This window comes from Nipponia nippon, unplaced genomic scaffold, assembly GCF_047370975.1.
Source record: "Nipponia nippon isolate SJK-2023a ecotype South Korea unplaced genomic scaffold, ASM4737097v1 scaffold_3, whole genome shotgun sequence".
In the NCBI taxonomy this organism is placed as follows: Eukaryota; Metazoa; Chordata; class Aves; order Pelecaniformes; family Threskiornithidae; genus Nipponia; species Nipponia nippon.
Genome location: NW_028262347.1, coordinates 99,398,139 through 99,410,978, shown reverse-complemented (window position 1 = coordinate 99,410,978; position 12,840 = coordinate 99,398,139). Strand labels below are relative to the sequence as shown.

Genomic DNA, 12,840 nt, shown 5'->3' with positions numbered 1-12,840 from the left:
TCAGGCAATCACTTCTCTGGAGGATTAAATGAAGCCTTCAAAAAGGCATCCTTTTCCCTTTTACTTACAAGATTCGTTACCCAAACTGCTGGCTCTGTTCATGGGATGTTTTTCTTACTAGAAGCCTTAAAACATGGCTTCTTACATTTATTTACTTGGATTCTTCTCTTTAATTTATATGCCCAATAGTTTGGCTCCTCCAACAACTAGATTATTGGGTGGCAAAGAAGTGTTGTTCTGATACAGCCTAGGTAAAGCTATCAAACTGGATGGTAGCATGAGCTGAGGAAGAAAACCGCATTGCACAATGCCTGTCTGCTTTTTCAAATTCTGCTATTGTTTTAAAAATCCATGCCCCACATGTCAGTCATCTCTTGTTAAAAGAAGGCCTCTGACCAAGAGCCTTCATTGAACAAGAATTACAGTAATGTGATCTAAAAGCTCGCAGACTGGGAACTCCTCAAAACCTGGCATGGGAAGAATTTTTTTCCTTCATTTATTGTAGAGTTAATATATACAGCTTCTCAGGCACAAGGGGATAAGGGCAAAAAAAAAAATAGGCTGTGAAAATTATTATTAATCCAGATGCTTAGAAATGAGCAGTCATGTTTTCCCAAATTATGCAACGGATTCAAAAATAATGATGTATTTTAAAAATTATGCCTTTGGGTTTTGTGCCTTCCAGATAAAATGCTCAGCTCATTTTCATGTTTTTTTCAGCAATCCCAAGAATTATAAAACTACTATTTAAAAAGATACTGAGAATTCCTAAATACACTCTTTTCTTCTTGTTTCTGGAGTTTTCATTGAAACATCTAGAACCACCAGAACTGGAGAATTTAGTAGCAATATTATTCATGTAAAATGTATTCCTTCTTTCCTGTGCCCTCTCTCTGCCCCTGCTAAAATATTGGAATACTTTGGCAGTGTAGCACAGTGAGGGATGATAGTGTGAAGGAACAGTATCAGGTAAGTTTACTAAATGCCTCTAAAAACAGGACTACAGGTTATTTTGTACAACGGCAGAGATGAATGTAACAGTTAAAAAATTACATTGCCTATGCAAATTTCAAAGCAAAACCAGATTTTTCTGTCAAAATTGTGCCAGCCTCTTCAGGAGAGGTAGGATTCCACTCTGGAATTTCTATGCGCTTCTTGTGCATGTGAAAACATTTCTGGTCATGACAGTATCCTGCTACACTTCAGTTAAGAAATAATCTTCCATTTTTCATCATCCCAAAGTTGATCACCCAAATTGCTCGTGATGATACATGACGATGAACAGAAACCAAAACTCCTAGAAGGGGTCAGTATAGTAAGTGTACTTTGCTCTGTCACTGGTATTTTCTGAGACTGTCACGTTTGCCTCCTGGCTGACAGGCAAAGATTAAAATCTTGATTGTTGGAAGGCATGGCTGTGCTGGCATGTCCCGACAATGGGGCATAAGCCCAAGGCAAAGACTTTGAATGTAAAACCGAAATTTCCCTCAATTTCGGCTTGGTCAGTTTTGGTTTCAGAGTGGACTCCATTACGGTTTGCAGGTGGGAGAGGTGATATTATGGAGGAAAGAATTCAGGGGAGTTCTGGTATTTCCACTACGGCTCGCCTCTAACTAATGAGTTCATATCAGAAAATCTGCATAAGTATTAATAAGAACGAAGTAGGATTTTCTGTGTTCACTGTACAATTTAAGGTCTTGCTTCCAAATTATATGCTGTTCCTGGTTTCCAAACTTTGAATTAATGTGATGTAGAAAAGACTATGTCAGCATACACAAGTATGTTATTTACCATGTTGCTTCGTCTTCCCTTTCCAGCACTTACAGAACCCTGCAAACTTCCATAATGCAGCAACAGAGCTCCTGGACTGGTGTGGAGACCCCAGAGCCTTCCAGAGACCATTTGAGCAGAGCCTGATGGGTTGTTTGACGGTACGTCCACTCCCTCTGTGGCGGTGGTTCCTATCCTCTGTTTTATACTGTATGCCATCTGTCGTGGCCAAGGGAACTTGATTTTCAGAATCTGCATTTTGTGGGGTTTTTTTTTGTCATTTTATCTTAAATACATGAAGCCAGATCCTAACAACTGTTTATTTGACTCCATTACTTAACAGGAAGCAAAATGCAGTAACAAGAAGTTAAATCATAAAAGGGAAAAACATTTATAGTTTGATTACTTACAAGTACACAGGCTAGGTTACTTGATATGCATATACAATATTTATTTTCATGGTTTGAAATTGCTCAGTGAGCTGTGTTCTTATGGAGTTAACGGACTTTTCAGGCATTTATTTTCCTTTGCTCATTTTTGGTGGGATTGGAGGGCTACTTGTCTTCTACCCTAAGTATGCTGTACTTTCAGCTAAACAGTGTTTCTGACATACCTGTTCGGCTTTGTTGCATATATTGACTGCATGTCTAATCCTGACATATTCCAACAGTTTTATTGACTTCAGTGCTTTTCTTTATATTCACTCTTTATTAAAACCACTACAGTTCCTAAAGCAACTTCATTATAATGCATTGAAAATATATTTTATTGTGTACACAACAGCATTTTTTGTTTTGAAAGTTTTATTTCCCATGCACCCAGCAGCAGGATCCAGTCCAAAATTGTTACGTGGAGTCAAGACTTTAGAGGAATTAAATTCTGACTGGAGTAGGAGTGTTCAAAAGCTTCACTGCAATTTGCAGAACAAGTTGATATAAATAAATAGTCACAAAGGAGACAGAAATTTTAAAATGATTAATGAAGAGACTATCATTGTATTTGTTGGGGGGGCAGAAGTGCATGGATTATTTTCGTGTACTATGTAGCTGATGTATGTAAAACAGACACTAAGACTGAGATTTAGTTGCCAGAAATCCAAATGTTAAGGAATGGCTCCATCTTAATGTGCTCAAGTGTATAGCATCCCTCAGATTTCTATGTCAAAAGGTTAGAATAAATCCAGTGACCTAAGGAGATGCATATCATTCATCCGACCAGGAAAAAAAAATTAAAGAAAGTTAGAAATGTTAGTAGAGTCCAAAGATAAGATATTTAACAATTCTGTTTGAAGTAAAAGTTATCTTCAATATATAACCTCAAGCATCAAAAACTGTGCATAGATCTGATGTGACCATAAATATATTTTATTTATACTTTTTTGAAACTTTACTGGCATTTTCAGGTTAGCATTTGGGAAAGGAGACATTTAGCTCAAGTGTACTCAGGCACTTTTTGCACAGTATTTCTCTGCAGACCTTTGCTAGAACATGGTGAATCTGACCTGCGACTTCCTTGCTGTTTAAATCTTTTCTTTCTACGTAAGCAGAGCTGCAGCCCTGCCCAAGTGCAGGGTCAAAATAAGGTCTGACTGCAAGTGATTCACTGTCTTCACAGAGCATAGGGAAAGCGAGAAGGAAATGCTCCATGAAAAAGTGTGAGGTAAAATACCTGGTTATCAGAGTTTCTTGAAATGAAAATACCATCTTTCTTCTGACAAGAAAGAAATAACAAAAATCCTTATTATCTAAGTACTGTTAAGATTTGAACAGCATGTATTGCTTTGCTTCATACTCCTCCCTGAAATCTGAACAGGGTGGCATGAAATCCTCCTTTCCCAAGCTTGTTATGGGAGAGCACTATCTGCAGTGTAGGACTGACTGGCACCAGCATCTTTATCACATGTTGTAATCTCATTATATTCCTAACAAGGAAGAAACACAGGAACTTAACCAGTTGGCTCGTTTTGTGTTAGAAAAATACACAGGATTTGCAGAATGCATATAAACTGCAATGAATGTCTGTTTCTTGTTCTTAATTTTAAAATTCCTCTAAGGAAGGTATTCTTTAATTTCTTGTTGTGTACATCCCTCTTCCTGCTTCCCATTAAACAGGCTTAACTATATGGTCATACCCCAAGAAGGTGATATGTCCTGTTTCTTCCTAATACTTAGCAGTACAGTGGGCAAGGTCTCCTTTTTTTTTTTTTTTTTTTTCTTTTAAAAATTCATTCTGTCTGAGCTTGCTCATATATAACTTATTTCTAAATAGTACTTTCTTCTTCAAAATTTAGCAAAGGTCAGTGTTGAGGCTTGTTGTCCTCTTACAGGAAAATGTGTTTATCTATCTTTATTTAACAAATGCAATAGAACTTCAGTCTGTTTCCAGGGAAATTGTTCAGAAAGTTGCAAATAAGTGAAAGGCAGCTGAAATACTGGAATATCATGAGTAAATTTAACATTAGTTTGTTTAGCTGCATGTTCTGTACTATCAGGAGCCGATTTTTCTTAATGCTGACAAAGTTTATCGATGATGTTCTTTGTGAGGATTATGCTAAAAGAAAAAGCAGTATGAAAGTCTGTTCAGCCACTAAAACAGGATTATTGTTTTATTTTGACAGTCTTTAAAAAGACCTTCAAAACCAAATTCCCTTAAAACTTCCATATTTTTGGATATGCTTTTTTAAAGCAAGTAGTCTCTACCATCATTATAACATTTGAGCTGTGTGGATTCCTAAAGGCAAGTGCATTTAATTGAGAAATTCTACAAATACTAAAAATCCTTTCTTGCTTATAAGGCTCCTCCTCTGTAGTGTACAGAAGGATTTTTCTCCTTTTATGACATTCTGTTCTGTTAGCTCTCTGACCAGGGAAAAAGTGGTATACTAAACTTTTCTGGAACTGTCAAGGGATATGAAATCATCATATCCTACTAGCGGATAACACGGTATATACTAATCCAAATTGAAATAGACTAATATGTCATGACTGCAGAAGGGCAAGCTTGCTCAGGAATGAACAAACCATCCGCTCATATACTGCAAAGTTTAAATGCATCAGATGTAATAACAGAGCATCAAAACAGATCTGTTGTATTATGGATAACCAGTTTAATGGTACCTCTGGTATAACAGATTCTTTGCATCATTTGAGTCTTATCTATAATATTTTTGCAGAAATTCACCAATTAGATTTAATCCTATTAATAAAAAGGAAAAAAAAATCGCTCAAATCTTGAAATTGTGCTGTAATTTTAAGAAGCAGTTCTTAGAAAATAGTTCTTTTTATCCTACACACCATCTTCATATCTGCACTCTCAGTAATATCTGGTTCACTTTATAACACCAGTATGTTTTTATTCCTGTTGCCAGTCTACTAGACCCTGAATGGATGCAGAACAATGGTCGTAGAAATACTCTGCTTGGGCATCTGCAGAAAAGCTTACAGCTTCACTTATGGAATCACTGGTTTTGATAATATATAGAATAGGCTGTTACAGAAGGTTTTCTGTGCTTAAATTGTAATACCAGCACTTAAGGAAATCTTGATGACTTGAAAATTTCGTGAGTTAGCTACACAATGCATGTTGAACGTCAGCGTGTTTCTAGTGTTCATTTTTCCTCGGTGACTTTTTTCTCTTTTAGAATAATAGATGTGCACAGTATACATACTGGCTATTAGCAGTAGATAATCATTTTTACTTACCAGCAGTACTTGATATTACTGGAGTTAAATTTGCTACTATGGGCTCCAGTGACATTGTATGCAGGGTAATAGGAATGGTTTTCTTATCTCAAGAACAAACTCAGGATTTGGTACAACAGCTGAAATTTTACCAGAGAGGTGTCTAATAAGGCCTGTAAACAGGCTTTGATTAGCCAGTTAAATACTTTGCGTTTGTTGTATAGGATACTTCAAATGATTGCACTTTTAGAGGTAAAATAACTTCTGCTTGTGGTAAGGAACTTAAGCTGATGCTGTCCAGGCCTCTGAATAAAACTGGAGTAATTCTGTGCAGCGCAAACAGTCAAAGAGAAAAGGTTTAGGGTACACGGGTAAACCTGTGGCTTGTGCTATAAAAATAAATTACTTTTTTTGTGAGCTAAGCCCCCAGAGCTGTGCCCCTTCTGGCAAAAATGTGTGTTACTGCCTGTGCATCACCATTATATTCAAACAGTTCTGGCAGGGACTAATTCTAGAGCTTACCTTTTTGTGCTCACCCATTATAGAAAATCACCAAAGGGAGTGGGTAATACACGTTTGTAAAGAAAACACATTGCAACAGATAAATAAAAAGTCAAGGAGGGGAGGGGTAAGCTTTGAATCGGTTTTCTTCCTTGCAAGCTACAGGCTACAAAAGGGTTCCCTTAAACAGCTTTGATGGAACTCATGCAAACAAATTATCATCTTTCTTAGAGACAATAAACTCTCTTCTAACTTGCCAAGGAAAGCTAGGTGTTATTTTTCAAGAGTAGTTATTTTCAACTCAAATGGAACTGTCTGTAAGCCAGAAATTTGAATTATAATTTAAAGAACTGATGTTATAAATTATTGAAATTGCAACAAATAAAGTGTTCTTTGGTATGTGACATTACTTCTCACATAGTGTTACGGGGAGCTGATTACAATGACCTCCACTTTCCACAAACCAGACATAGCTATGTTTTTATTATGATTGAAACAGTTTCTGATTCTAGTGTTCATAGTTTATAAGGCACTTTGGGATGAGATTATGGTAGGGCTAATACTCTTGATAAATTAAAAAATATCATTCTCTAAAAATGAACTGTTTATGGCATTACCTTACTGTCTTCTGAAAGAAACAGCTTTGGTTACTACACAGCAGTTAAGAAAATAACCCTAGTTTGGTTGGACAAGGTTGTCTCACACTCTGTTGCCTTTTCTCAGATCCACTCTAGCCTCATCCCATAGGTCTGCTCTTGCCAAGCAGTTTAACATGTAAATGATCTTACTGAGGGCATTGGCTATTTTTTGTGTCGGCGCTGCAGCAAAAATGGAAACGAGGGGACAGCTGAGAGCAAATTGGACAGATTTACAGACTTGTCTTCAGCGAAGGACAATAAAGGCACTGCTTTGTTCTCCTACTGTGCTTCAGCATTACAAGGTGCCGAGTTCATCGTTCTTCAGGGCTCTTCAGCGTGCCTGAAAAGGAAATAGAAGGGCAAGAGAAGCACAGCTGTGTGCAGTTCCTCTGTAACTGTACCTACAGGCTTAGTCTAAGAAATTAAAATGCAGCACCACAATGGTTTTGGACAATAGTAGGAATTGGGTAAGCAGGGTGTGCTTACCTGAGCTGGCTCTTGGGCAAAGCACTGAATGTAACAGAGCTTCTCTAGTGAAAACTGGTGTCTCTGACCACCATGGTTAGGACCTGGGTCTTCCTTTCCATCCAAGAAATAGCACTTACTGCCCCAGTTTGTCCACAAAAAGCTATGCTGAAATAGTCGTTAAAAATGCCTTCCCCCCCCCCATCTTAATGTTCTAGATTTCCTCTCCAAATGTTGCATCTGCCTCAGTCATCAGATGTGGGAAGCTCACCCATGTTTGTTTAAGAAATGTTTCTTTTTAAATTAAAGAAAAACAACACCCAAAGCTGTAGTCGTAACTCTACCTGAAGATTATGGTTTTCATTTAAATCTTTTGTGTTGCTTGTAGCTCTTACTAGATCTCTTACTGCTGAAGAGAGTTGCTGAAATAACAAGAATCTGTGTTAAGCTGATGGAAGTATCTGCTATAGGTTCATTTTTTAGTGATACTGATACATGGTACAATGATCTTTTGAGTTGCATGTCTCTCTGGAAAATCCTGGAATTGAGACTGTTGAGATTTTTTAGGTAATTTTAAGAAAAATAAAAATAGCTGCTCTCAGTTTCATGATACAGAAATCTATTTTAGCTCATCCAATCTGTAATGAAAAATATAATTGATTTAAAAAAAAACAAAAAACAAAACCCGGTATCTTTGAATAATGTCAAGTTTCCACAACAGGATGCCTCAGACAGCAAAAACAACAAAGTTGAGCTAATGCTAATGTGTTCACAAGGTATCTGCTGCTACACTGCCTTCACGCCAGGCTGGGTTCATTGTTTAATGCAGAAAAGCATGTAATCAAAATCAACATGTGACATTCAAAAATCAGATTTCAAACCAGGGTAAGATCTGAATGTGAGTAATTACAGATGGAAGAGTTGGTTCAGCATATCTATACCCCAAAAATGGCAGGATGCAGCTGCCCATTAGAGCCCTAGAAATGTTGCATTTAGTCTTTGTATCCAAGACTTCTAGAGCAAGTTCACATGGACGGAATTCTGCTTCCATCGTCCTCTCCCTGCATTTATTAAGCATACAGTTGTACGTGTTTGCAGTGCATCACAGCACTCTAGGGGTGTGTACGTGCTGTACCATCAGAGTACAGCCAGCAGGCACAGAACACTCTGCTTCAGAGCAGCTCATAATGCTACCAAATAACTCATTATTACTGGCTGTCATATGACCTCATGGTGTCCCAAAGCCCTTTTTTTAACTTAATTTCATTAGTCAAGACATGGATTATCTTAGAACTTCAAAAATATTTGTTTGAGATACGTTTTTGTCCAAATTAAAATGCTTTTGGAATTCCTGAAGCACTTGCTCCATATGATGGCTGTGTGTTTCATCCGTATCATTGTTCAAAGTCTTCCAGGACTCAGGTGGCAACAGTACTGCAGTGACCCAGTGTTCAGCTGGCTTAATTAAAGCAAAATCCCTGCATCTTTCTCTCTGGTAGAAAATTTCAAATGGACAGGGTTGAGTATAGTGACCTTCTCTTCTATGTTTATGGTTGTTAGAGACGTGCAGAGGAGAGGAGGATGTAAAAGAGGAGATATCCTTATTCAGCATGGCTTACTTCACTGTTGCAGGAAATGTCAAGAAGAGTAGTAGATGGCAGGGATACTGGTGTATTTTATTTTGAAAGTATGGTCCTTATCTACCTAATCGGGTGGGAAATATATTTTAAGAAAACCCTAGTTTGAATACAATGGCTCTGTAGAGTCTCTTACATTTGCAGAACCTACTTAATGTCTGTTTTCAAGCATCAAAGGCAAGAAACTAGTTAATGATATATAACTTTACTCACCTGCTTTGATTGTCTGTATTGTTGAGGCAGCCCTTCTGCAACTGGAGTGTAAGAGTCTCATCAGACCAGGACTTCAGAGCACAAAGATTTCTTCTTCCCTTCCCTCCTCCCCCCCCTTTTTTTTTCCTGTTTGAGGCAGATCACTATTCATGTTGCAAAATTCCTCAATTTGCTTCCTGTTTATCTGATCTTTGTGTGTTACTGAGGGGGAAAAATTACCATCTACATTGCAGAATTCTAATTACAAAATTTCTGCTGTAGTCTTCAAACTGCATTCAGATAATTTCAAGTATGCACAAGTGGCTGAACACAGAGCTGTCTGAACTAGCAATCAGCTGGCATTTTTAGTTTTAAGCAGCCAGCAAATTGAATTGGTAAAATTCATTCTGATGCCAGCAGGGGGGGGTGCTCTTGACTGCTGCTAGTTAAGAGAGTCTTTGAAAGTGCAACATAATGGGAAGGGAGTTTTGTAATAAGCAGTCATATAGCTCTCTTGATTAACAGGCCTGTTAGGTTAAGAGGTACATTGTTCCAGTACTTCGTGGTGTGATGACAAGAAAGGCAGGGAGTAGAGCTTGCCACGGTGTAGCTCCTTAGCCTCACAAAAGGAGAAAGGGGAAAAGAAGAGGGGGGGGAAAAAAAAAAGTATTGCAGTTAAATTCAGCAAAGAGAAAAGAAATTGGTAGCCAAATTTCTCTGCTTTTCACGTTATTAAAACCTAACTCTCATCATTTTTCCCTCACTGTCAATGACCCTGAGAGTTCAGGCATCTGGAACTCTGCAGAACTGTGTCACAGGCAGTGAATGAAATGTCTCCGTTATGAATGCAATATTATTCAGATGGAAGATTTCAAAGGTTCGGGGTGATCAGATTTTCTTATTGGCAGTTAATGTTACAATAATGTTTGTTTGCAAATAAGGTGTATGTTCCTTTAAAGACACAGCTTGAAATAGTTGTCAGCACCATATCCAAGTTAAAATAAAAGCTAGGTGTTACAAGCACAGGTAGGAAATAGGCTAGCTTTTATAAGGTCTGTCTAAACGGCTATTGTAAAATAACATAGAGAATTATTAAGTGTTGAACCTTGGGCTGGCTAAGCACCTCTCTCAACTGTGATAAAGGACGATCTCAATTTACAGTTGTGGTATCACTGGCAACTCTTTTTTTTAATGCACTACTTTTAAACTGAATTTTATGGCATGTATGCCTAGGTCAACTAAGCTACATGCTTACAGCATTGCAGAATGAAGTAATGGTTGAACACGTGGTGCCGCCTGCATGTTCTCTGAATTTTTGCTGATACGCTGAACTTGAATTATCAGTTAGAGAAAGCCTGAGTATGTTTGCGAGTGGTATCATATCACTTAGCCCTAACATAGAATGGATAATTGAAACTGTGTTGACTCGGTCCCATCTAATCCGCGCTGTCACCTCAGTAAGATTAAAATCAGAGGAGGCTTCAAACTTGGGCGTTCCTGGGACAGGGTTCAGACTGAGCTGGATGGCTCCAGTCAGCAGCAGGTGTCTGCAACAGCTGAGGTTCGGCTTGGGATGGACCTAAGGGGGCATGGTGTCTACTATTCTTCCCCTGGCTGGAATGTTGTATAGATATTTTCTGGTCTACTGTAAATTCTATTACCCTCCAGACTCCAGGGATTGATAGGTAGCCTGTTCCAATGCTTGATGATCTTTAATACCTAGAACTTTCTCCCAGTATTTATCCTTAGTCACTTGTACACTGAGCAGATGAATTCTGCTGTGTGTTCCTGATTTTCTATTTGGGCATTTGATTTTTCTTTCCCGTCTATAGTATTTCATATGTGTTCTTGGCGTGGTTTTTGGAACATTTTTCCAGTTTATAGAGATTATTTTAAACTTTTATCCTGTGAGTGTTTGCAGACTCTTCTGCCTGTTATCATCTAGAAGTTTTGCAATTTACTCTGTTTCATTGTCCAAGTCACGACTGAATATGTAGAAATGACCTGTATCCAGGACAAGTTATGATTTGACAGAGGACTGTTAATTAATAATCTGAGTAAAATTTATACTATTGTCATCTGGGCTATGTTCCTCTGTTATGACAGTGTCACATAGGGCAATGTCAAAAGGCATATTAGAGTTAAGATGTTATATCCACTATTTTCCTTACACTTACAAGGCCAGTTCATAGAATCATAGTTAACTCATCAAAGAAGAAAACCACACTGTGCTGATGGATTCACGATGATGTTCTCTATTACTCACTTAATGTTTGTTTAGTAATTTGTTTTGTTGTCTGTCTGGGCACCTGTAATTTCTGAGATTCACCTTTTTACCAGCTTAAAACCAGAGATTGGATGTGCCTCCAAGGTTTCTGTCTTGAATGAATTGTTGAAGATAATCATTAGCAGTTACAAGGTTTGCCTGGGCTAGTTCCTTTGAGGCACTCTAAGGTAAATTTCAGCAGGGTCTGCTGACTTGAATATATTAAACTTATCAAATGTCTTGTAGTTAGTTCTTTGCATTTTCTGGGTCATATTCCTATGACGCATTTGTTGTCTTGTTTCTGAGAAGTCTCAGTGTTTATTTAAAAGGCCAGGAGGTCCCTAGCATACAGGTTCACCGGAGGAAAGCCTCCCAAGTACCGAGTGAGCAATGTCTGACTTCAGTTGCAGGCAACCTGAAACAGGGTCTTTGGAGGATATATGATCTGTTCTGTTCAACTTTGATTTTGAAATAAAAGTAAGTCTTTAGCTGTCATAACTGAAAGAAAAACTTTAAACTTGAGATACAGTTAATGCAAAAATTTATAAGCCTATGAAGAAACTGGAAATAAAAAGTGAACCACCCTATTTGTGTTAACCACAGGGATTGCTGCGAAGTGGTGTACAAAAGCCAAGGGCCAGGGGAGAAGGGCCCAGAGAAAGCCCTCTTGAGCATGGTGAGACCAGTTTGTTTTACAGAGCCTCTTTCTGCATTTAGCGGAGTGCATAGAAGAAAAATTTAGGTGGAAAATGACTCTTGGCAAAATGAAAATTTTATTAGAGACGTCTGTTTTCTATTAAGTAGCTGAGGGTTTTGTTGTTGTCCTTTTGAGAAGAGGGAGGGGGTTTTGTGCACTTTGTCAGTGGAAGCACTTACTTTCAAATTTAGATTTTTTTTTTAATTTATTTTTTTTTAGCTAAAATTAATTTGCAATGTTTTCTCTCACATTTTTCATGAAAAACTTGAGCAATAAGTAATAATTTGACTGACTGACTTCTCTAGACTTTCAAGTTCAGATTCCACCTTCTTGTGCTTAGTCTTCTGCTTGAAGTGCTCGCTGAAGTATAGCTTCACCCGCTTTGAGGTGGGCTTTAGCAGGACGGTGCCATGGCCATCAGGGTACAGTTAGTGTCGGGGCTGCGTGCCCTGGCATCTGGAAGCTCTGCTTTTGGCCACGGTGAGGTACAGAGCAGTGCTTTCTCTGGTGGAGGAAACTAAGAAAAGGCGACTGATGTCAAATGAGAGTGTAACAGGTTAGGCCTCAGCCTGTTGTTGGAACTCGGACTGACCCAGACTTCGCAATCTATTCAGTGAAGACATTGCAATTGTAGATTGGCTTTCATGGGCTCAGGGTTTTACGATTCTCTGTATTTCCTGAGTTACCGTGTAGAATTTTTTCCGTAATTAGCAAGGTGTCAGTTGAGAGTAGAGGTTTGGCCTCTGGCCAGCAGGGTCTCGGTATTCGTAGCTTCGCATTTTAAAACGAACGAAGCATATAAGCAGACAGTGTGTTTCTTAAGGTACCGTGTGCTCACAGATGAGCAGTTCTATCTGCCTTCATTCCTGTCCAGTTTCAAAATAAATAGTTCAATGATAATGTGCTTTTTCAAAACAGAAAATGGGAGGGCCCTTTCTCCTTTATTTCACAGACCTGAGTAGCGCTCTGAAATGTGTTCCTCTGCGATGGTACA

The 12,840-nt window shown here is 38.3% G+C and overlaps 1 protein-coding gene across 8 annotated transcripts in view; it reads left to right on the top strand.

Moving 5' to 3' along the window:
• ZMIZ1 (zinc finger MIZ-type containing 1) overlaps positions 1 to 12,840 on the top strand; it is a 364,625-nt gene that overhangs the window by 217,250 nt on the left and 134,535 nt on the right. For all 8 annotated transcript variants that reach the window (XM_087765607.1, XM_087765617.1, XM_087765610.1 and 5 more), the window contains one exon: positions 1,818 to 1,931. In XM_087765607.1, coding sequence (XP_087621733.1) covers positions 1,818 to 1,931 — 114 coding nt within the window. The remainder of the gene's footprint in view (positions 1 to 1,817; positions 1,932 to 12,840) is intronic.